We start from the raw sequence: 21,689 nt of genomic DNA, 5'->3' as shown, positions 1-21,689 counted from the left end.
CCATATCTTCAGTGCCTTGCCAATGCTCAACACATAGTCAAATCTTAATAAGTAGTTGCTGCTTAACCTACAGAATGGGAGAAAATTTTTGCAATCTATCCATCTGGCAAAGGGTCAATATCCAGAATCTACAAATAACTTAATCAAATTTACAAGAAGAAAACAAATAACTCCATCAAGAAGTGGGCAAAGGATATGAACAGACACTTCTCAAAAGAAGACATTTATGCAGCCAACAAACATGAAAAAAAAAAAAACTCATCATCACTGGTCATTAGAGAAACGCAAATCAAAATCACAACAACATACCATCTCCTGCCAGTTAGAATGGTGATCATTAAAAAGTCAGGAAACAACAGATGCTGGAGAGGATGTGGAGAAATAGGAAAGCTTTTACACTGTTGGTGGGAGAGTAAATTAGTCCAACCATTGTGGAAGACAGTGTGGCAATTCCTCAATGAGCTAGAACCAGAAATACCATTTGACCCAGAAATCCCATTACTGGCTATATACCCAAAGGATTATAAATCACTCTACTATAAAGACACATGCTCACACATGTTTATCGCAGCACTATTCACAATAGTAAAGACTTGGAACCAACCCAAATGCCCATCAATAATAGACTGGATAAAGAAAATGTGGCGGCCGGGCGCGGTGGCTCAAGCCTGTAATCCCAGCACTTTGGGAGGCCGAGACGGGCGGATCACGAGGTCAGGAGATCGAGACCATCCTGGCGAACACGGTGAAACCCCCGTCTCTACTAAAAAATACAAAAAACTAGCCGGGCGAGGCGGCGGGCGCCTGTGGTCCCAGCTACTCGGGAGGCTGAGGCCGGAGAATGGCGTAAACCCGGGGGGCGGAGCTTGCAGTGAGCTGAGATCCGGCCACTGCACTCCAGCCCGGGGGGACAGAGCCAGACTCCGTCTCAAAAAAAAAAAAAAAAAAGAAAATGTGGCACATATACACCATGGAATTCTACACAGCCATAAAAAAAGGATGAGTTCATGTCCTTTGCAGGGACAGGGATGAAGCTGGAAACCATCATTCTCAGCAAACTAACACAAGAAGAGAAAACCAAATATCACATGTTCTCACTCATAAGTGGGAGCTGAACAAAGAGAACACATGGACACAGGGAGAGGAAAATCATACACCGGGGCCTGTTAGGGGGTGGGGGGCTAGGGGAGGGATAGCATTAGGAGAAATACCTAATGTAGATGGCAGGTTGATGGGTGCAGCAAACCACCATGACATGTGTATATCTACATAACAAACCTGCATGTTCTGCACATGTATCCCAGCAACTTACAGTTGCTGCTTGAGTGACTGAAACACAGCTTTTCCTAGTTAAGGATTTCGTTTCGATGTGCAGCTAAAACCTAAGCACTAATAGTCCATTGTAGCTGTGTTTTCCTAAAGCCCTTTGACCTTTATTTTCCATTTCACAAAGTTTGTTATGTATGTGATATATTGCCCTCCTTCTCTTTTCCCTCTTCCCAGTGATGCGTCAAAAATTATTGCATTTTTATTGGGTGAGGCCCAGGTAATCTCTGTTTATAGCTCTGACCTTTCTGGGTGCAAACACAAAGTGAACTTTGGTTTATCTCCTGCCATAATGTAGCTGCTAATTACTGGCAAGCAGGCTGTATTCCACGGCCCATGTGACCAATTGGGCATGGCCAGAGAGAAGCGTGGGGAAGAGTGGGCTGAGGGACTCCACTAGAGGCTGACCATCTGGATTCCCTGCCTCCCAAGGAGCCCAACAGAGCAAAGCAAGTAGGCACAAGGAGTATGGTTCTAACGTGATCAGGGTCATGAAGACGTTGCTGTTGGACTTGGTTTTGTGGTCACTGCTCTTCCAGCCTGGGTGGCTGTACCTGACTTCCCAGGTGAGTCAGAACTGCCACAATGGCAGCTATGAAATCAGCGTCCTGATGATGGACAACTCAGCCTTTGCAGAGCCCCTGGAAAACGTGGAAGATGCGGTGAATGAGGGGCTGGAAATAGTGAGAGGACGTCTGCAAAACGCTGGTAAGAAAATGTTAATAGAATCCTCCTCCACTCTGTTATTACCTCTGGGGACAAAATGTTGCTAAGCAAAGACCTTGTGTTCTTTGTCTGATCACACAACTTTCTCTAAGGGCTGTCCCTAAACCTCTGTTTCATGACAGTAGATCCTTAGAGAGTAGAATTTGAACCCTATTATGCTGTGCTCACTCACACTTCACCTTGCTCTGGGACTAGCCCTGACTCAGGAAATGTAAAGTGTTCATGGCAGTAAAATGTCCCAGTTAAAACTGGGTTTAGGCCAGATGTTGTGGCTCACATCTGTAATCCCAGCACTTTAGGAGGCCAAGGAAGGAGGGACACTGAGCCCAGGAGTTCCAGACCAGCCTGGGCAACATAGCGAGACTCCATCTCTTCAAAAATAAAATAGATAAAGTCAGTTTATTGCCCAGTTCCAGGAAGGCATCATGTTTCCTTCTGTACACAGAGGTAAGATTTGGTCTAGACCTAAGATTTCACAGGGATACTAATCAAGAAGATGAATTCAGACAGTCAGTTTCACATAGACACCAAGTCTTTCTTTGGGCCTTTTATCCAAAGACATTTGTCTCTAGACTGTTCACTCTTTTTTTTTTTTTTTTTTTTTTTTTTTTTTGAGATGGAGTCTCACTTTGTCACCCAGGCTGGAGTGCAGTGGCATGATCTTGGCTCATTGCAAGCTCCGCCTCCCGGGTTCACGCCATTCTCCTGCCTCAGCCTCCCGAGTAGCTGGGACTACAGGTGCCTGCTACCACGCTCGGCTATTTTTTGTATTTTTAGTAGAGACAGGGTAGCCTGTTCACTCTTTACATATCCTGTGGCTGTCATTACCAGACATAGTTAATATAAAACATTTGCAATCAAATTCATTGTTGCAGTTCTTCATTGTATCTTTTAGTTATAAAAATAAATTTTATAACATTACATAAAATGTGTAAAATAAAGGGGGAAAAAAAGCATCCATGATTCCCAGCCACCTGGATGTTTCCAGTCTGTTTTCATGTGCTTCTTAGTTTCCTGTTTTTAAGAATGTGGTTGGTGATCACTATGGCATAGAAACAATTTTGAATCCTTCTGGTTCACTTCACATTATTGCACAAGTGACTTTCCTAGAGCGGCATGGCCTTTCTAGTCATCACGTGAATTGATGTGTAATATCCACTGGATATTATAATATCAAGTATGTATCATATCCACTGGATATAAATTACCTAATTTGGGGGATACATATGTTAATATATATAATAATTCTCTGATGTAGGATATTTCATCTGTTTTAAACTTCTCATTATTTTTATAATACTTCAATGAATATTTTCATGTAGTTTTTCTCCATTCCCTGAGATTAGATTACCAGATATAGACTTACTGAGTCAATGAGTATTTAATGCATCTTAATGGTTATTTGTGGTTTTAAGGATGGTATGTCTTAATTGTCTCTATTTAAAATTCTGTGGAAGTAGGCCAGCTGTTCAGATATGAATAATAAGTTACTTCTGTACACATACAACATCTCTGCAATTCTGAAACTAGATTCACACGTAAGTGAACGGATCTGAGCTAGAGCCATAAAGGAACGAGGAGGTCATAAAATCCCCTTATTTACCACGGCAATGTGGTGCAATGGAAAGAACCCTTGATTTGTCCTTTGAGGACCCGGATTGGGATTCCTGCCCCAAAGTTTTCTCTCCCTGTGATCCTGGGTTAGTCTCCCTGAAACTTGGTTTCTTCAGTTACTAAGTACCTGTCATGGGGTAGCTAAGTTCTAGGTACTTCAATTACATCACCTCTTTAATCACCACTGCTCTGTGACGTTAGCATGGTTGACACTGGTTTCACAGCAGGAGTTCAACAACTTTGGTAAGGTAATGCAGGTTGTCTGTTTGAAGTGAAATTCAGACCCACATCTGTCTGATCCCAGGGAGTACATGGGTCACTCTTTGGAATCCATTGTAATATCTTTACCCAGTGTGAACTAACTTTCTAACTAAAACAAGGCAGTGGAACATTATGGTTAGAAGCAGATATTTGGAACCTGACAGATCTTGATTTATTTTCCAGCCAGAGCATTCTATGACAGCTTTGACCTTAAGCAGCTAAATTTTTGGAACCTGAGTTCCCACACCTATAAATTAGAATAAGTGGTAGTTACCTCATATGGATAGCATGTGGATTCAATCAGAAAACTCATATAAAGTACCTCCTTCACTGACTGAAACATAGTAAGAACTCAATAAATGGTAGTTTTTGTTGTCATTGTTGTTATTGTTGAGGACGTTAATGTAGTTGTTTTTATTGTTGCTGTGCTGTTGCTACTGCTAGAACATATTACCAAGCACCTAAAATAATTAAATAGTATATTAGTTAGAGCCTTGGTCCCTGACTCGTACAACCTGAATTTGAATTCCTACTCCATTATTTACAGCTGATGACATTGGGTGCATTGTTTATCATCTCCAGGTTTCACTCATGTCATTTGTAAAATACAGTTATTAGTGGGCAAGTTGTTAAATGGATCATTTAAGTGGAGAGCTCTTTGGAGATGAAGGAATGAGCTGTGATGCCGAGACTTTTACATCTGTTAATGCATTTTGTTGGATGGATATGCATGCATAGTAAACACAAAAGGTACAGGTTTTGGAGGGAAAGATAGCTCGTGTTCTAAACATGTTGAGCATCATTATTTGGGAAAAATTCTAAGACAATATATCTGAGGATTACATTGAAGAAAAGTAAAAGTTCAGGCATTATAGGTGATGTTCAAAGGGGAAATGACCAGTATTTTTTCTAGGAATCAGAAAAGCTTTGAGGGTCTTGAAGAACATTCAGGATCTAGTGGGAAAGAACGTGAAAAAAAGAGATTCCTTCGACTTCATGACATCACCTCCCTGAGGATATAAGGTTCCAAGGCTAATCACATGACCCATCATACCCTGGGTGTGCTCCCTCGTGCTGAGCCGGTCCCACCAGAGGCTTCAGCTTCATGTTGGTCCATGTTGGTCCAACCCCATCCTTAAAGCCTTCGATAGGAAGAGAGAGTTCTGAGCTCATCCCATATTGTTCAGCTTTCCCATCCTCCCAGGAATGAGATATCACTGTGGGATGGACAGTGCCGGTAGGAGAGGATGAAAAGTTGCAGTGGGAGAAATGGCTTATTTTAAAGGTAAACCTTTGATTTGAAGTTCGGACAAGTTAAACTTGTCCGAAAAATGTTTAGTATTTTCTAGAGAAATCACTTGAGTTCTGGAGTGATAAAAAGGAAGATATTACCCCCATCAAATTAAAAATAAGAGAAAGTAGTACACATACAGGTAAAATATTGAGAGGCAGCATATTATACTATGCTCCATAGAAGCCGTTCTCAAATATTTTGGTATTAGGACCTATTTATTTATTTTTATTTATTATTATTATTTTTTGAGATGGAGTTTCGTTCTTGTTGCCCAGGCTGGAATGCAGTGGTGTGATCTCGGTTCACCGCAACCTCCACCTTCCAGGTTCAAGCGATTCTCCTGCCTCAGCCTCCCGAGTAGCTGGGATTACAGGCATGCACCACCACACCCAGCTAATTTTTTGTATTTTTAGTACAGACGTGGTTTCTTCATATTGGTTAGACTGGTCTCGAACTCCTGACCTCAGGTGATCCGCCCGCCTCAGCCTCCCAAAGTGCTGGGATTACAGGCATGAGCCACCGCGCCTGGCCTAGGACCTCTTTAAACTCTTTAAAATTATTGAGGGTGCTGAAGAGTTACGTTTATGTGGTTACATGGATCAGTATTGATTGTACTGAAAATTAAAACTGAGAAACATTTTAAACATTTGTTTATAAATTCATCAAAAATAACAAATAAATACCTGTTAGCATAAATAATATTTTTATTAAAGAAAATCTATATTTCTCAAGCCAAAAAAAAAAACAAGTGGGTGAGAAGACTGGTTGACACTTTTGCAAATGTCTTTAATGTCAAGCTTAATGGTAGAGATCTATATTCTCATATTGGCTTCTACATTCAATCTGTTGCAATAATATATGTCATATAGCCTCTGGAGAACCCTATCATATGCTCATCAGAGAAGGAGACTGGGAAAAGTAAGGAATGTCTTAGTATAATTATAAAAATAACTTTGACCTCATGGATCCCCTGAAAGGGACTAAGGGTACCTCAGTGGCTCATACTTGGAGAACTGCTGTTCTACAGCGTATCAAGTTCTAGAATTAGACTTCCCTAAGTTCAAATCCCTGCCCTACTACTTACTAGCTGTGTAGCCTTAAACAAGTTAATCTACCTCTCCAGACCTCCATTGTCTCATGTTTAAATGAGGATGACAAAATATTACCTTGAAGGATTCAGAGAGGATTAAGTGAAAAAATACCTGTAAAAAATCAAAGCCCAAAGCTAGGCATATAGTGAAAGAGATCACCTGGCTCTATTCTGTTAATAAGTGAATGAGGAACTGGGGCTTCAGTAGGGAAGTCACTTGTGCAAGGTCACACTCAGCAGATGTTGGTTCCCTTTTTCCCAGGCACTGTGCCCGAGTTTCTACTTCAGTTTAGCTGTGTCAGTCATGGGCTGCCTGGAGCACTGGATTTTAAAGTGTCATTTTCACTGTCCCTCATGGTGGTAGGAGAGAACAGAGCCCTCATAGAGACAGGAGGTCAAGAGAGAGGAGCTGCAAGTGTGGCCATCTTCCTGTGACTGTGTGCTGCCCTTCACGTCACTTTCTGAGTCCTCTTGCAGTGTTCCAAGACCCTCTCCAACCCTATTTTCTATAGTTCCTCACATGCCCTCTGCCATTCCCCCAGGTGCACTGTAGCCTCATTCATTCTGTTCTCCTCATTTCAAATTATCTATATCCTCTCTATTGGCATGAGAATTAAAGAAAATAAAGGGCATATGGGGCTTAGTACTGAAGCTGGCTCATGGTTACACTCAATTAAGTGTGAATTGCTATTAAACCCATCACTCCCCTCTTCTCTTCCATTAAATAGCCCTGACTGGTCTAATTACATTGACGTCTCCTATTTGGCTAGTCCTACCAAAGTACTGGCATCTCTCATTAAGCTCTCTTATAAATAAAGTATCAGGGTTTTCAAACTTAAAAAAGCAAGGCATGACTTGCAGCCTAGTTGGTAGACATCTCTCAAGTGGCTGTAGAAGTACAAAGACTCCTCCATTCTTTGAAAAAACAAGTCTCTACCTTTTAAAACATTATTTGTTCAGAAGAACAACTTCTATTATAGACACGCTTTGCTCTTTTAAAGGTGTGATTAAAAATTATCCAATTTTACAAACCTGGTTTTAAGCTCATTTTACATGCGAGAAACTAAGTCAGAGAAATTAAAATGGCTTGTACAAGAACACATAAGAAATCACTCATAATCTCGGACTGTGGACTGAGGTTTCCAGACTCCCTGTGGACTTGACAAACTTAAGAACATCCCTGCTTGGGAATCAGACATTTGTCCTGATTATTTTTTAATGGAAGGAACCAAAATGTAATAGACAGATTGAGGTCAAATGGTTCTGCTATTACCTTCTAAAACGTGGTGCCTAGCAATCCCCAGGGATATCACCGGCAAGACCCTTGCTTTCATCTAAATATGGGAGTTCTCCATTATACAAACACCCCAAGCCAGAATGAACATAATTCACTTTGGCTTTGGGAGTAGCCCACAGAGGAAATGCCTAACACCAGGAATGGTGTTCTGGTCAGTAAGGCCAGCCATCCAAACAGATATTTCAAAGAGACACTTGTTTTCAATTTATAAGAGGAGAAATGTGTGAGTCAGAGTGAAATCCAAACAAAACTCTCATCTAATTTAAGATGCTAATGAACACATTTTTGTTTTCTTTATCCATGATGAAAAACATTTTAAAGTAAGAGGACGTGTTTTAAAGACAAAGGGGTTTTCTGGAAATTTTGTAATGTTACACAATCTCCTTCCCTGTCTACTAAGAAAGAAAACAGAATTTTGCAGCACCTTCTTTGGGAAAAATAGATGACAGTTAGACTGTTAACCATGTTCATTTCATGTGAGAAGTGTGGCCACGGCTGCAGGGAACTTCCTGAGGGCATGCAGGAAGTATTTTTCTCATCGTCTATTTACTCTGTATCTTGAATGCTCCAGGAGAGACAGGGGCTAAAGATTGTAATACAACAAGATTCGTTGAGAACAAACAATCATACCCATTGATAAATTTTGGATTTAACGCTTTGATGCGTCACTAAGCTGGTAAAAGGCCATTCCCTCATGTATGAGTTTTGATTTGAGATATCAAAAATGTATAATTGGTTTAGGACGAGACAAACATGGCTTCAATTTCAGATCCCACTATTTACTGCATATGGGACTCTGGTAAGACAAACTCAATAAAGCTTTTGTCTCAGGCTTTGATTTGTAGAAAACTGACCAAGACACCCCTTTTGAGCAAGAATGGTAAATCTGAGACACAGATGTGACAGCTTTTTATCAATAAGTATGATTGCATTAATAACTATTTCTGATGGGTGTATTTCAACTGCTTAGTGTCCTCTCTATCTGGAAGTGTGACAGGCATCTCACACCTGACTTGTCCACCTCCATCACCACACACACCACATTAGCAAACCTGCTCTTCCCACATTCTTTCTCATCTTGGTCAATAGGAGTTCCCTTCACCCACTTGCTCAGGTCAAAAATATTGGCGTTATCCTGAGTCCTCTTTTTCTCATATTTCATATTGCATTTATTAATTTCCTACCTTCAAAATACATCCTAAATGCAACCATTTTTCTCTACTTTTGCTCCAACTACTGTAGTCCAATCTAACCTAGGTTATGAAGAGCATCTTCACTAGTCTCCCTGCATCTGTTTCTGTTGCCCACAATCTATTCTCTGCATCAAGATCCAGAGATGTCCTTTAAAAATAATAGTCAGAAAATATCATTTCTCTGCTCAAAGTCCTCCAAAACTCTTATCCTGGAATAAACTGAAAGCACTTACTAACGCCTACATGGTCATGCACGGTGTGGCCCTCACTCTGACCTCACATCTCACCCATACTACCTCTCACTTACTCTGTCAGGACCACACTGGCCTCCCTGTTCTCCCTGAAATGCCAAGAAGGGTCCTGCCTGGGATTTTTGCCCTTGCTGTTCCCTCTGACCAGAGAAACCATGTATCGCATGGCTCAGTCTTCACGCAGGTCCCAGTTCCCCCTAGGGCTTTGGTGACCACCCTATCAGAAATGCATTATTCTGTGTAACGCCCAAAGAAAATGTAAGCCTCTTGAAAGCAGGAACTTTTGTTCAATGCTGTATCATGAGCACAAAGAAGAGCGCCTGGCACATAGCAGAAACTTAGTAACTGTTTGTTGACTGGATGGATAAAGATCAGAGACCAAGGAAGACTGCAGCCTCCTGCAAGTTGGCAGCAAACAGCACCTGGGGACCATGAAAGAACAGGTTATCATAATGTGTATGTCTTTGCTTCCCAACACTCTCCAGTCCATACAGGAGACTTGCTGCATCTAGGGTTGTGAAAAGATGAAGAGGGCAGTGAACACAATGAAAATGTTCTAAAACTGGACCACGTGGATGGTTGCACAACTATATATATTTACTAAAAGTCATTGCATTGTAAACTCAACATGTGTGATTTTTATGATGGATAAATTATACCTCAATAAAACTGTTGAGAGAGAGAGAGAAACACAGATGCAAAGACATAGAGAGACAGAGACACAGAGAGGAAAAAAGTGACCAGGAGTAAAACAAGGGCCCGGGATGTAAATATTCCTAGGCCTGAAAATAGATATCCACTTTTTCCCGGAATCAATCTCATGGCTGGTATCAATTACTGAAAAATAACGCTAGTGTTCTATTTTCCCTCATCTCTGGATGACAGGCCTAAATGTGACTGTGAATGCTTCTTTCATGTATTCGGATGGTCTGATTCATAACTCCGGCGACTGCCGGAGCAGCACCTGTGAAGGCCTTGACCTACTCAGGAAAATTTCAGTAAGTATTTGCTTTTGTGGATGCACCTCATGGCCTACGGGTACCGGATAATCTTAGTGTAAAATGTAAGCACATAACCATGAGGCAGCTCTCCTATCATTTCTAGCCACATAGCTGAATGAGTGGCCAAGTACCAGGCAGGAGACTCTGGCTTTATCCCTACAGATTACCCAAATGACAGGGGCCCTCCATGAATCCAGGAAAGTGAGGAGAGCCTTGGCTATGTACTGTGCGTACACTTTCAATTGTAAGGAGAGGAATTCTTTTGCTTTAAATTGTTTTTAAAATTTTGCTTTGTTTTGTTTTTTTGGTTGTTTGTTTATTTGTTTTCTGAGACAGGGTCTCCCTCTGTTGCCCAGGCTGGAGTGCAGTGGCATAATCATGGCTCACTGCAAGTTGAGCTCCTGGGCTCAGGTGATTGTCCCATCTCAGCCTCCCAAGTATCTGGGACTACAGGCATGTGCTACCATGCTCAGAAAATTTCTTATATTATTTTAGAGACAGGGTTTCACCATGTTGCTCAGGCTGGTCTCGAACTCCTGAGATTAAGTGATCTGCCCTCCTTGGCCTCCCAAAGTGCTGGAATTACAGGTGTGAGCCACTGCACCCAGCCAGTTTTTAAGTTTCTTTATTTAATAGTATAAACTGCTATGCCTTTGTGTCCCTCAAGAAATAACTGAGAAATCATGTTTAAAAACATATTTCAAGGCCCCACACCAGAAATCTCTGTTTCAAGTCATCGCCATATGTCAGATCATAGTTAATTGCTTAAGGGTTGAATCTGACACCTAACTTAAAGTAGTAACTGCAATGTCAAAGGATGGAAATGGGAAGAGGGAGATTCTTGCCTAGTTCCTCCTCCAAATCCCCAAACCACAGTCCCAACCAGAGCTTTATGGAGATAAAGAGTATTACAAGCTCTCTAGAGACAAACAGATGTGCGATGCACCCCCTTACTACAGAAACTAAAGGAAAGGCTGTCTGAGCAGCAGAGCACTGGGAGTAGAGCCATGCCTCTAAACTTTAATCAATAATATCACACCAACCAGGCAGACCACACTCCCATCAGGAACAATGGCCCCTACAGCAGTGATTCTCAATCTTGGGAAGGTAAGGTGTGCACAAGCATAGTTCGATAAACTCCACATCACAATTTCAGAAATGTATGCTACCTTTCTCTGCCTCCACAGAGAGAGGTATAACCTGGTTCTCTAAAACCAGGGATGAGATGGTCCCAACCAGATTCCCCTTCAGAAATAGGAGAAAATAAGATCAATAATCACCCAATCAATTGCATAGCATTTTACTCACTTCAGCCCTGTTTTATAGTTCTCTCCACAACTGAAACTTGCCCTCTCCCTTCAAAGCACCTCCAAATCTCATCTCACCACTATCTGGCCTACAGACACTACTAATACTACAGCCTCCCAGTCCCTCTTCTGCCTCTTCCCATCCTGCACTGAGAGGAAGCCAGGTTCACCTCCAGTCAGTGCACCTTTGCAAAATACCTTCCCTCCCTGTAGCATCTTTTCGCTCTTGAACCTCTTCATGCCTCAGTTGATCCTTGTCCAGCTCAAGGCACCCTATGCTGCTCTGAGTTTGAGCATCTTGGGAGGCCTCACTTTCTAAACCTCTGGGAGCCTTCCCCTTGCTACTTCTTTCCTGTCTACGGAGTACTTTTCTTAGTTTTAGGAATTCATTGTTGTTTTCTCTCCTACAGAATGCAAAACGGATGGGCTGTGTCCTCATGGGGCCCTCATGTACATACTCCACCTTCCAGATGTAGTAAGTAATACTACTGTGAACTGAAGTCAGGACATGATATTGCAACTTAAAGAAACAACAGTCTAGTCCAGGCAACACAATCAGAGGTGTTGAGGTCTAGTATTTTGCCATCTCTCCATAACTGTCACTCTCTTATCCAGGTAACTTCCCTTGCTCAGCATGGAGTGAATGTCTGTAGCCATCCAGGTTGAGTCATTAACGTCTGACCTTGAGAGAAAGCATGGTATGAGTAAAAAGTCAGAGTTTTGAGCAAAAGCAGGAAACATAGTGAAATTGGATAATTCGAGGAGTTTAATAAATAAAATATTCACAAAAGTGTGGGTAGAGGGCTGGGAAACACAAAAGAAAGTGCAGCACCCCAGGGTATTAGTAGAGTTCTGTTCTATCCTGTAGGTCTGTGAAAGTGGGGAAAATAACAACATGTTTAGTTCATGGGGTTATTTGAGGGTTATATAAATGAGATGTTAAAGTCCTCTGTACAGTGCCCTTACTATCTTAGAACAAAGCTCTCAATATATTCTAGAATGAATATATTTTTCTGGCTCTGGGAAAGTTACCCTCATCTCTTTCATTCATTTTACACAATGTAATTATCACCAAAATATACTGTGTTCTGCTAATTACACCTCCCTAATCAAAATCCTGCTCAAGTTCCTTTTTTGTGCCTGTTCAATCTGACCCTGAATCAAGAATCACCCTTCATCTACACAGAGAAAACTGTGCAGAGGATCACTCTCAATGGATTTTGGAGGGTAAACATTAGACCTCTGAAAATTCTGTTGCGAAGTTTGCTTTTGTCACCTCACACCCACCATTACAATCAGTCTCAGATGCTCAGGCTCACTGAGCACTTTTTCAGCTTCTCTTCCATACCAAAATGCAGACAGATCCAGAATCTTACTCTTCCTTGCATTTGTTCCCAATTGTCATCTAACCTGATCACTTACTATATTGCTATAGAGTATGCTCAAAAGGAAAGGAGGATTGGAAAAACTGATTCACCATTTATGAAGACCTTCTACGTGCAAAGAAGCATTTTAGCTGTTTCAGAGTAGAGAGAATTAAGTAAAACACAGCCCCTGCCCACCCAAATAGAGAAGGTGACAAGGACTCTCCTGACCAATACAAGGCAGTGAGATCAATGCCACCAGGGAAATAGACACAGGAAATTGCAGAGGGCAGGGATCAGTGGCACCCGCCTGTAATCCCAGGGCTTTGGGAGATCGAAGCAGGAGGATCCCTTGAGCCCAGGAGTTTGAGACTAGCCTAGGCAACATAGCGAGACCCTGCTCTACAGAAAATTTAAAAATAAAAAAATTAGCCAGGTGTAGTCATGCATGCCCAGCAATGTGGCAGGCCAATATGGGAGGATCGCTTGAACTGAGGAGGTCAAGGCTCCAGTGATCCAGGATCACACCACTTCACGCCAGCCTGGGTGTCAGAGTGAGACCCTATAAAAGAGAAAGAGAGAAAGGTGAGAGAAAGAGGAGAGGAGAGGAGAGGAGAGGAGAGGAGAGGAGAGGAGAGGAGAGGAGAGGAGAGGAGAGGAGAGGAGAGGAGGGAGGGAGGGAAGGAAGGAAGGAAGGAAGGAAGGAAGGAAGGAAGGAAGGAAGGAAGGAAGGATAGAAGGAAGGAAGGAAAAAGAAAGAGAGAGGAAGGGAGAGAGAGAAAAGGGAAAAGAAAAGAGAAGCTGTAGTGTGCACAGAAAGGAAGAGTCACCTCTGTTTGAGGGGACTAAGATTCAATGGGGGAAAGAAACCTCATGAAGGAGATGCAATTGTTTGCATGTTGAAGAATGGGTAAAATTTTAATGGGTAGAGAGATGAGGAGATGAGCTTTCTAGCCAGGCAGAGGGAGAAGTACGTGTAAAAGCAAACAAGCAGGGAAATGAAGAACTCTGTATTAACCAGAGTTCAGGAAATGTATAGGGGAATAATAGAGATAAGACTAGCAAAATTAAGTAGGACCATATTTGGAAGTTCATGGGAGGAAAGTCCAGGTAAAGGAAGTTGCATTTAATGAGATTCGCATCAGAAATCACTAAGGTTTTAAGCTTGGGAATGCCAAGAGAAGCAGCCCAACTTTCAGAAGAATGATTGACCACAGTGTATAGGAAAGACACAGGCAGAGACTGATGACAGGAAAGTCAGCAGAGAAGGAGGGCCTCGATTAGCAAGAAGGAAGTGGACATGGAAAGGGAGAATAACTGCAAAGATATTTGAAGGTAGAATCAATCAATAGTATGATGCTGGGGTGAGAGATGGAAAGTAGTCAAAGAAGCCTTTACAATCTCAAAACACTAAAATGAAAAAAATCTCAAAACACTAAAATAAATGAAAAACAGTTTGGAGGAACAGAAATGAAAGAGAATGCTGACTGTGAACATTATAGTTTGAGATGCAAGCAGGAAGCTCACTAAAACCTTTTGATGGAGCACTGAAGAAGGAAGGGGATGTTGTTTTCCTTCCTTCGTTAAATACATATTAAGCACCTACATATGAGCCTAGCTGACTGGAGACACCAAGGTGAACAAGCCAGGCATGACCCTGCTTTCAGGGAGCTTACAGTCTAGTGGAAGAAACAGATATTAAATAGATACTCACCCAAATAGTGACCTGGTCTTAGGTACCATGGAAAGTTTTCCTGATAGATAAAGAGATACATAATCTAGGAGCTGAAGAATGAGTAAGAATCAGTCTGGCAAAGAGGCAGGTGAACATCATTCCTGGCATTTGTCAAGGCCCTGATTGGGAATGAAGATTGATAAGTTTAGGTAACTATGAAATGGTCCAGGTGTTGAGCAAGGGAAGGAAAGCTCTCAAATCCCCAGCTGATGTCTCACAGGCAGTTCATTGCAGAGCTGGGAAGAAGGCAATGCACAGCAAAGTGTAGATGGCATCTTTTTGGCTTTACAACGATGGTGGCTGTGGTGGTCCATCCTTTTTCTGAGTCCGACTTCCCTAGTATCCCAGCCCAGATATCATGACAACTCACTTTAGAATAAATCAAAATAACCCAGCCGCATATTCACAAAATTGCCTAGAGGGTGCTTAGAACACAGCATATGCTCAATAAGTGTTTCTAAACTCAGTTTTATGAGAAAGACTCCTATATACATGAGATATCTGCTTTAATGACCTGATTTCATTCTTACCATTCATACATACATGCTGAAACAGGTTAAAGAGGGATCTTATTTGTGCTACTAAAGTTAATCCTGATAATGGTTTTTTCTTCTCAACCTCTTGACACAGCCTTGACACGGAATTGAGCTACCCCATGATCTCAGCTGGAAGTTTTGGATTGTCATGTGACTATAAAGAAACCTTAACCAGGCTGATGTCTCCAGCTAGAAAGTTGACATACTTCTTGGTTAACTTTTGGAAAACCAATGATCTACCCTTCAAAACTTATTCCTGGAGCACTTCGTATGTTTACAAGAATGGTACGGAGTCCGAGGACTGTTTCTGGTAAGCAGGATCATGAAATTTCATTAGCACTTGCCATGGAAAGAAGCCATAGGATCATGGAGGCCACCTAGTTATTATCAGATACACCTTCCACCGGTAACAGCATTGGGTATAGACACCAGTTCACTTTCTCACACATAAATAAAAGCAAAGGGGATCAAGTAAATATAGAGTTGTAAAAATAATCAGTATAGTTTGCATCTGCAACACTCTTTACTGTTTTGAAAGTACATTCACATCAGTTTTATTGATTTCCTACAGTACGTTATCTGAAGAAAATAAAACAAGTAATAGGATCCCTATTTTACAGATAAAGAAAATGAAAGCCAGGGGTTAATGTTTTCACACTCCTGTGTAAGAAACAATACCAGAGAACATGCATCTTGCCTATTCCTACAATTAATTAGAAAAAGATGATCTCACACTTCTTCAGAGGAACAAGAGGTGGGGGAGAAACAGGAACAATGGGTATTGTATTAATAATAGTTTGTTTTCATACTGCTATAAAGAACTGCTCGAGACTGGGTAACTGATGAAGGAAAAAAGGTTAATTGACTCACAGTTCAGCATGGCTGGGGAGGCCTCAGGAAACTTACAATCATGACAGAAGGCGAAGGACAAGCAAGGCACTTTCTTCAAAAGGCAGCAGGAAGGACAAGTGCTAAGCGAAGAGGGAAGAGCCCCTTATAAAACCATCAGAACTCATGAGAACTTACTCACTATCACGAGAACAGCATGGGGCAAACCACCCTCATGGTTCAATTACCTCCACCTGGTCTCTCCCTCGACAGGTGGGGATGATTGAGATTATGGGGATAACAATTCAAGATGAGATTTGGGTGGGGCCACAGAGCCTAACCATATCAGGTATCATTACTAAAATAAAATGGAAAGATTCATTCAACTCCAACAAAAGTGGTAGAGGAAATCTTCTGGCTGGGTTGCTGCCTGTACTTCCAGGATGCTGCTTAATTCTGCAGTCTCTCTCCACCTAATTATGCAAAAGACTAAGATGGGATACCACCAGGGGTGCACATCTAGGGACCTACAGGAATCAACCCACGGTATCTAATGTGAGGTTTAAACAGGAGCAGAAATTATTCCTATCAACTTTGAATTTTTGTACTGTAGATTCAAGGGTTTCAACTTATCTATGATAATGGGACTAGTTGATAAAGCAGAGGAGAACCCTCTTCCTGCAAACAGCTGGAAGCCATCACAAAGGACTCACAAAATGTCTACTATTTACATGTATACATGAAGATCCCTAAAAACTCCCCCATCCTTTCACTAATTTAGAGCTTCACAATCTAAACTAGTGGTATCATGGTGTGTGCTGTCTATCGTGTTAATAGCAGAAATGAATTTTAGATGAACAAATCTTAGGATAGATCTGCAAAAAAGAAGTGAAAGGCCTGAAAGGCCATGAGGGAACTAAGCTGTTTTCTTAGTTTCTCTCTTTCCTATTCCAGGTACCTTAACGCTTTGGAGGCCAGTGTTTCCTATTTCTCCCACGAACTCAGTTTTAAGTTGGTGTTAAGACAAGATAAGGAGTTTCAGGATATCTTAATGGACCACAACAGGAAAAGCAATGGTAAGAAGACATGAAGATAATTTTGTTGGTTTTTTTTTGCTAACTTCTTCTTTATGACTACCACCTCCTTATAAGTCATTTCAACAAATCTTCCACCGCAGAGCTATCATCATTCCTCCTACATATTTTGTCTATTTTGGGAGATCTATAATTGCGTGCAACTTCATTATATTGTTCCTTTTATTGACTAAAACCTTATCCTCTGAGAGAAAATCCATAAGTATGACTGAGTAATTAACATAATAATGATAATGCTAAAATCCAGCTTTTATAAACCCAAATGATATTATGACCCACCCTCAGCAAACTCTTATAAAATTCACCTCAATGCAACATATTATTGGATTTGTGACTAATCTTCACACATTCTGAGCCCCAGTCCTCCTGGTGACCAAGAGGATGAATTTATTGATTATATAGCTTCATGCAAAATTATAAGGTAAGCAAAGATTATCTCACTTTCCTAATCTTTCTGTATCTTACCTGCCCAGTGATCTACCAGCTAGAGACCAAGTATGAAAGCCTAATTGGATAAAATTTATCCACAGATAAAAGACCACACATTGGGTACAGTGTACACTTCTTGGCAGATAGGTGCACCAAAATTTTAGAAATCACCACTAAAGAATTTATTCATGTAACCAAACACCGCCTGTTCGCCCAAAAACTTATTCAAATAAAAAAAAAAAAACCTCATCCTCACTAAGATATTAGGGGATTTGTTGCACTTTCCACAGAATTCTGTCTACAAACAAGAATGTATCAGGGGCAAAGGAATCAATTGTGAGAATTTTCTACAAGGGAAGATACTTGCTTGGTGGATTCCCTATCATTTATTGCCATTATCAAGCATTTGTTATATTAATGACCTACCAGTTGCAAAAACATTAACCAAGATATGGTGGGAAAGAAATATGTGAGTATTTATGTCTCTAAAGACTTTACAATTCAACAGGGCAGCATAATGGCACAGCATCTAAAAAGATCTAATGAAGTCTCCCCTGACTCCTCTCACTCATAGAACTGTGCATTCAGGATAGCTGGCAGAAATTCGTGGTAGACTTCAGATTGGACTCTGGCATTGGAGTTACTAAGATGAAGTTTTGAGTTAAGAGGCTACAGATAAAGCCCAAGTTGCTTAGGGAGACTTTATAAATTCTTCCCCATTCTCACTTTTATAATATCTTTTTCAACCACTTTTACAAATGGTGAGGTATACTTCACTTATCTGTGACAACATATTCTGTAATTACTCCAGCCTGGCATAATGGAATAAGAACTGAACTTGACTGTCACAGCTATCTTTGTCATCTACTAGTTCTTTGGCCCTTTGGCATCTTCGCTTCAGCCTCCTTAAATTTATAAAATTAAAAGAATGATGGACTAGATGATTTTTTAAAAAAGATCCCATTCAGCTCTATTCTGACTCTATAATTGTAAATGGAAAAAAAAAAGGAGGAATTTAAGAAATTGGAGTTTATCTTTAAAAAATTTTACGTTAACCTACTGGGTTCATATTCAGGCAACTGGTTCCCTCTCTGTTTGTCTGTAGACTGTCATATATTGATCTCCTTGTCTTACCTTCTCCTCCAGTGATTGTTATGTGCGGTGGTCCAGAGTTCCTCTACAAGTTGAAGGGTGACCGAGCAGTGGCTGAAGACATTGTCATTATTCTAGTGGATCTTTTCAAGTAGGTATAATATTTCGAAAAACCCTCCTCCTTTCAAAAAGGAAGTATTCCAAGGATTTCCAAAAGGCGCATTCTCTTTTCTCTTGCTTTGCACAACCCCTTATGGGGTTACGTATGATGATAATATTTGAATTCCGTCACACCCTCATTCTTATTTACCTAATTGTGGCTTTAGCAGAGATGCATTCCTTTGACACCTTCACCATTTGTAAATATAAAAGGTTTATTATAGCCCCCATTAAACCCACATGTGCATTTATGACTGAGGCCTGCTCAGTCAACATAGAATCCTGGCTGGGTATGGTCGCTCACACCTGTAATCTCGGCACTTTGGGAGACCTAGGCAGGAGGATCGCTTGAGTCCAGGAGTTTCAGACCAGCCTGAGCAACACAGTGACACCCCATCTCTATTAAAAAAAAAAAAAAAAAAAAAGAAGAAGAAGAGGAAGAAGAAAGAAAAAACATATGACCCTGATCTCTAGCCAGATTTTAAAGTCTTTATCCAGGAAATAATAAATCAACTAAAGACTCAATAATATTGTTCCTGGTAATGCCAGCCCCATTTTCTTCCTTCAGTTGCTAATGGCCTTTGGTCCTAGATTACTTTTCCTTCAGCCACCTCTGATAAGCTTGAAGTTTCAGTTATATGAGTCTGATATACACAATTATTCCTCACCCTCTGTGGTGTAGTCACTAGGTGGTGCTCTTTTCCTCCACATTTCTCTGGGCCAAGGAGAAAAAATGCTGGAGAGTAGAAAGCACCTTTGATCACATCCCATCTTTTTTTTAATCGCTAATTATCTGATATGGTTGGAGACCCCACTGACAAGCTGTGCCAAGGTAATATTTGAATCAAGTTAGGCTTGAAGAAGGTGTCACTGCCATGCCCATGCCCCTTGTCTCCAGAAGCCAGATCACATGACTTCACTTATCTGACTGGACCATTAATCATTACCTGTCTGTACTCAGACAGGAGGCTGTTACTGTCTAGATCTTTCCCGTATTTGCCTGATCATTTCACCCACACTAACAATACTTCTCACAGCATGAATGGAAATGAAGTATAGGAACTGCAGGCTTGTTTGATGGCCAGACATTCATGAAAGTAATTTAATTAACCAACTAGACTCTTAACTACAGAAGTACAGGGAAGAGGGCAGAGTTACCGATATTTCACTTCAAGAACCTCATTGATTTCAATAGCTGCTTTGCCCCTGGAAGGAGCCCTTAGTGTACCCAGGTTGGTGTAATTTTACTTTCAGAAATCCTCAATAAACCACCAAAGTGCTGGCATTCCTCTGTCACTAATTCCAAAGGACACCTGGCTATGTTTTGGAAAGCTCATGAGACTAAATTAGACATAATATGTTCACATTCTAATTCTGACACTTCTGGTTGTTTTGACTCTTGGATTTTTGTTAGCATTTTGAGATTAAATCTTCTCATTTGTAAAATGAGAATTAAAATGCCTTCTTCATAGGGGTGCTTCTAGGATTAATGTGATAATAGGAGTAAAATATCCAATACAGTTCTTAACACATAGTAGATGTGTTCAAATATTAAATATGCTGGGCACAGTGGTGCATGCCTGTTGTCCCAGCTGCTTGGGAAGCTGAGGCGGGAGGATGGATAGCTTGAATCTAGGAGTTCAAGACCAGCCTAGGTAACGTAGCAAGACCTTGTCTCCTAAAAAAAAAATGTTTTTAAATAAAAACATTTAATAATGGTCAGCCTAATTACAGCAGTTCAAACATATCAGATTCTTTTCAAACCTCAAAATAACAGGAAGCTTAGAAACCATAGCATTTGAGGCCAGGCTATTGGCTCACACCTGTAGTCCCAGCACTTTAGGAGAGGCAGGCAGTTCACCTGAGGTCAGGAGTTTAAGACCAGCCTGACCAACATGCTGAAAACCCGTCTCTTCTAAAAATCCAAAAAAAATAGCTGGGCTGGTGGTGGGTGCCTGTAATCCCAGCTACTCGGGAGGCCGAGGCAGGAGAATCACTTTAACCTGGGAGGTGGAGGTTGCAGTGAGCCGGGATCATGCCATTACACTCCAGCCTGGGCAATAAGAGTGAAACTCCATCTAAAAATAAAATAAAATAAAAAGTAAAAGTAAAAATAAACCATAGCATTTGCACAGCAATCTTAGACAGTATTGAGAGTCTACAATGTGCCAGGCATTGTCTAGGAGTTGAGGGTACAAGAATCAATAAGCTAATGTTCCATATATCAAAAAGCTTACCGTGTTAGAGGAGAGGTTTAGTCTTTTTATGCTTATATTTCACCATCTAAAACATAAGTTTAGTGATGAAATTTCTCTCTACCATGTCTCAATATCTCTAAATTGTTAAAAGCACTTAAGGAAAAGAAAGTTTCTACCTATAAACCAAGAAAAGCAAGCATGAGCTCACATGTCCACAGCCCCCCAAAATCTCAAAGAAATCAAGAAATATCTGTATTCTCGTTTTCTTTTCCTTTATGTATGTTAACCACAATTGCTTAAATTCTCTTATTTAACCTAGCAAGCACAGAAGAAAACAATTCTATCTGGGGAAAGTAGAAAGTTTTGCAGATTAATGAAAAAAAATGTTTTAAACTATTTTCAAGGTTGATGATAAAGTTTGTGTGAACTGTAGAAGATATATCTCTATTTTTCCTAATTTTCATGAGGAACCTGTGCTTTTTATTACAGTGACCAGTACTTTGAGGACAATGTCACAGCCCCTGACTATATGAAAAATGTCCTTGTTCTGACGCGGTCTCCTGGGAATTCCCTCCTAAATAGCTCTTTCTCCAGGAATCTATCCCCAGTAAGCTATTATTTTATGTTATAGTATAAATTATATATTATTATTTTCTTTGTCAAGGGTAAGATACTTTTTGTCCATTTAGGACCCAAATTCTAAAATGAGCAATTATTTTTACTTGCTCCAATTCACTCAACAAATGTTAACTGAAACCAACTACACGTACGGCATTTTGAAACAGCAGGGTCCCTATCAAAGCGCTTAACTGTAGGTCACTCTGCTAGACTATAGAACAGCCCAACAGCAGACACATGTGCAACATGGGCATGAAAGTAACAATATGGAAAGAC

At 40.7% G+C, this 21,689-nt stretch overlaps 1 protein-coding gene across 1 annotated transcript in view; it reads left to right on the top strand.

The window, feature by feature from the left end:
• The first annotated feature begins 1,650 nt into the window (after nt 1-1,650).
• GUCY2C (guanylate cyclase 2C) overlaps nt 1,651-21,689 on the top strand; it is an 82,175-nt gene continuing 62,136 nt past the window's right edge. The window contains exons 1-7 of the mRNA XM_025403755.1: nt 1,651-2,034; nt 9,938-10,050; nt 11,771-11,835; nt 15,090-15,305; nt 16,778-16,899; nt 18,493-18,589; nt 21,285-21,402. Of these exons, the coding sequence (XP_025259540.1) occupies nt 1,818-2,034; nt 9,938-10,050; nt 11,771-11,835; nt 15,090-15,305; nt 16,778-16,899; nt 18,493-18,589; nt 21,285-21,402 (948 nt within the window). The 5' untranslated portion in view covers nt 1,651-1,817. The remainder of the gene's footprint in view (nt 2,035-9,937; nt 10,051-11,770; nt 11,836-15,089; nt 15,306-16,777; nt 16,900-18,492; nt 18,590-21,284; nt 21,403-21,689) is intronic.

Source organism: Theropithecus gelada, chromosome 11 (genome assembly GCF_003255815.1).
Source record: "Theropithecus gelada isolate Dixy chromosome 11, Tgel_1.0, whole genome shotgun sequence".
In the NCBI taxonomy this organism is placed as follows: Eukaryota; Metazoa; Chordata; class Mammalia; order Primates; family Cercopithecidae; genus Theropithecus; species Theropithecus gelada.
This window is presented reverse-complemented; position numbering and strand designations above follow the sequence as displayed.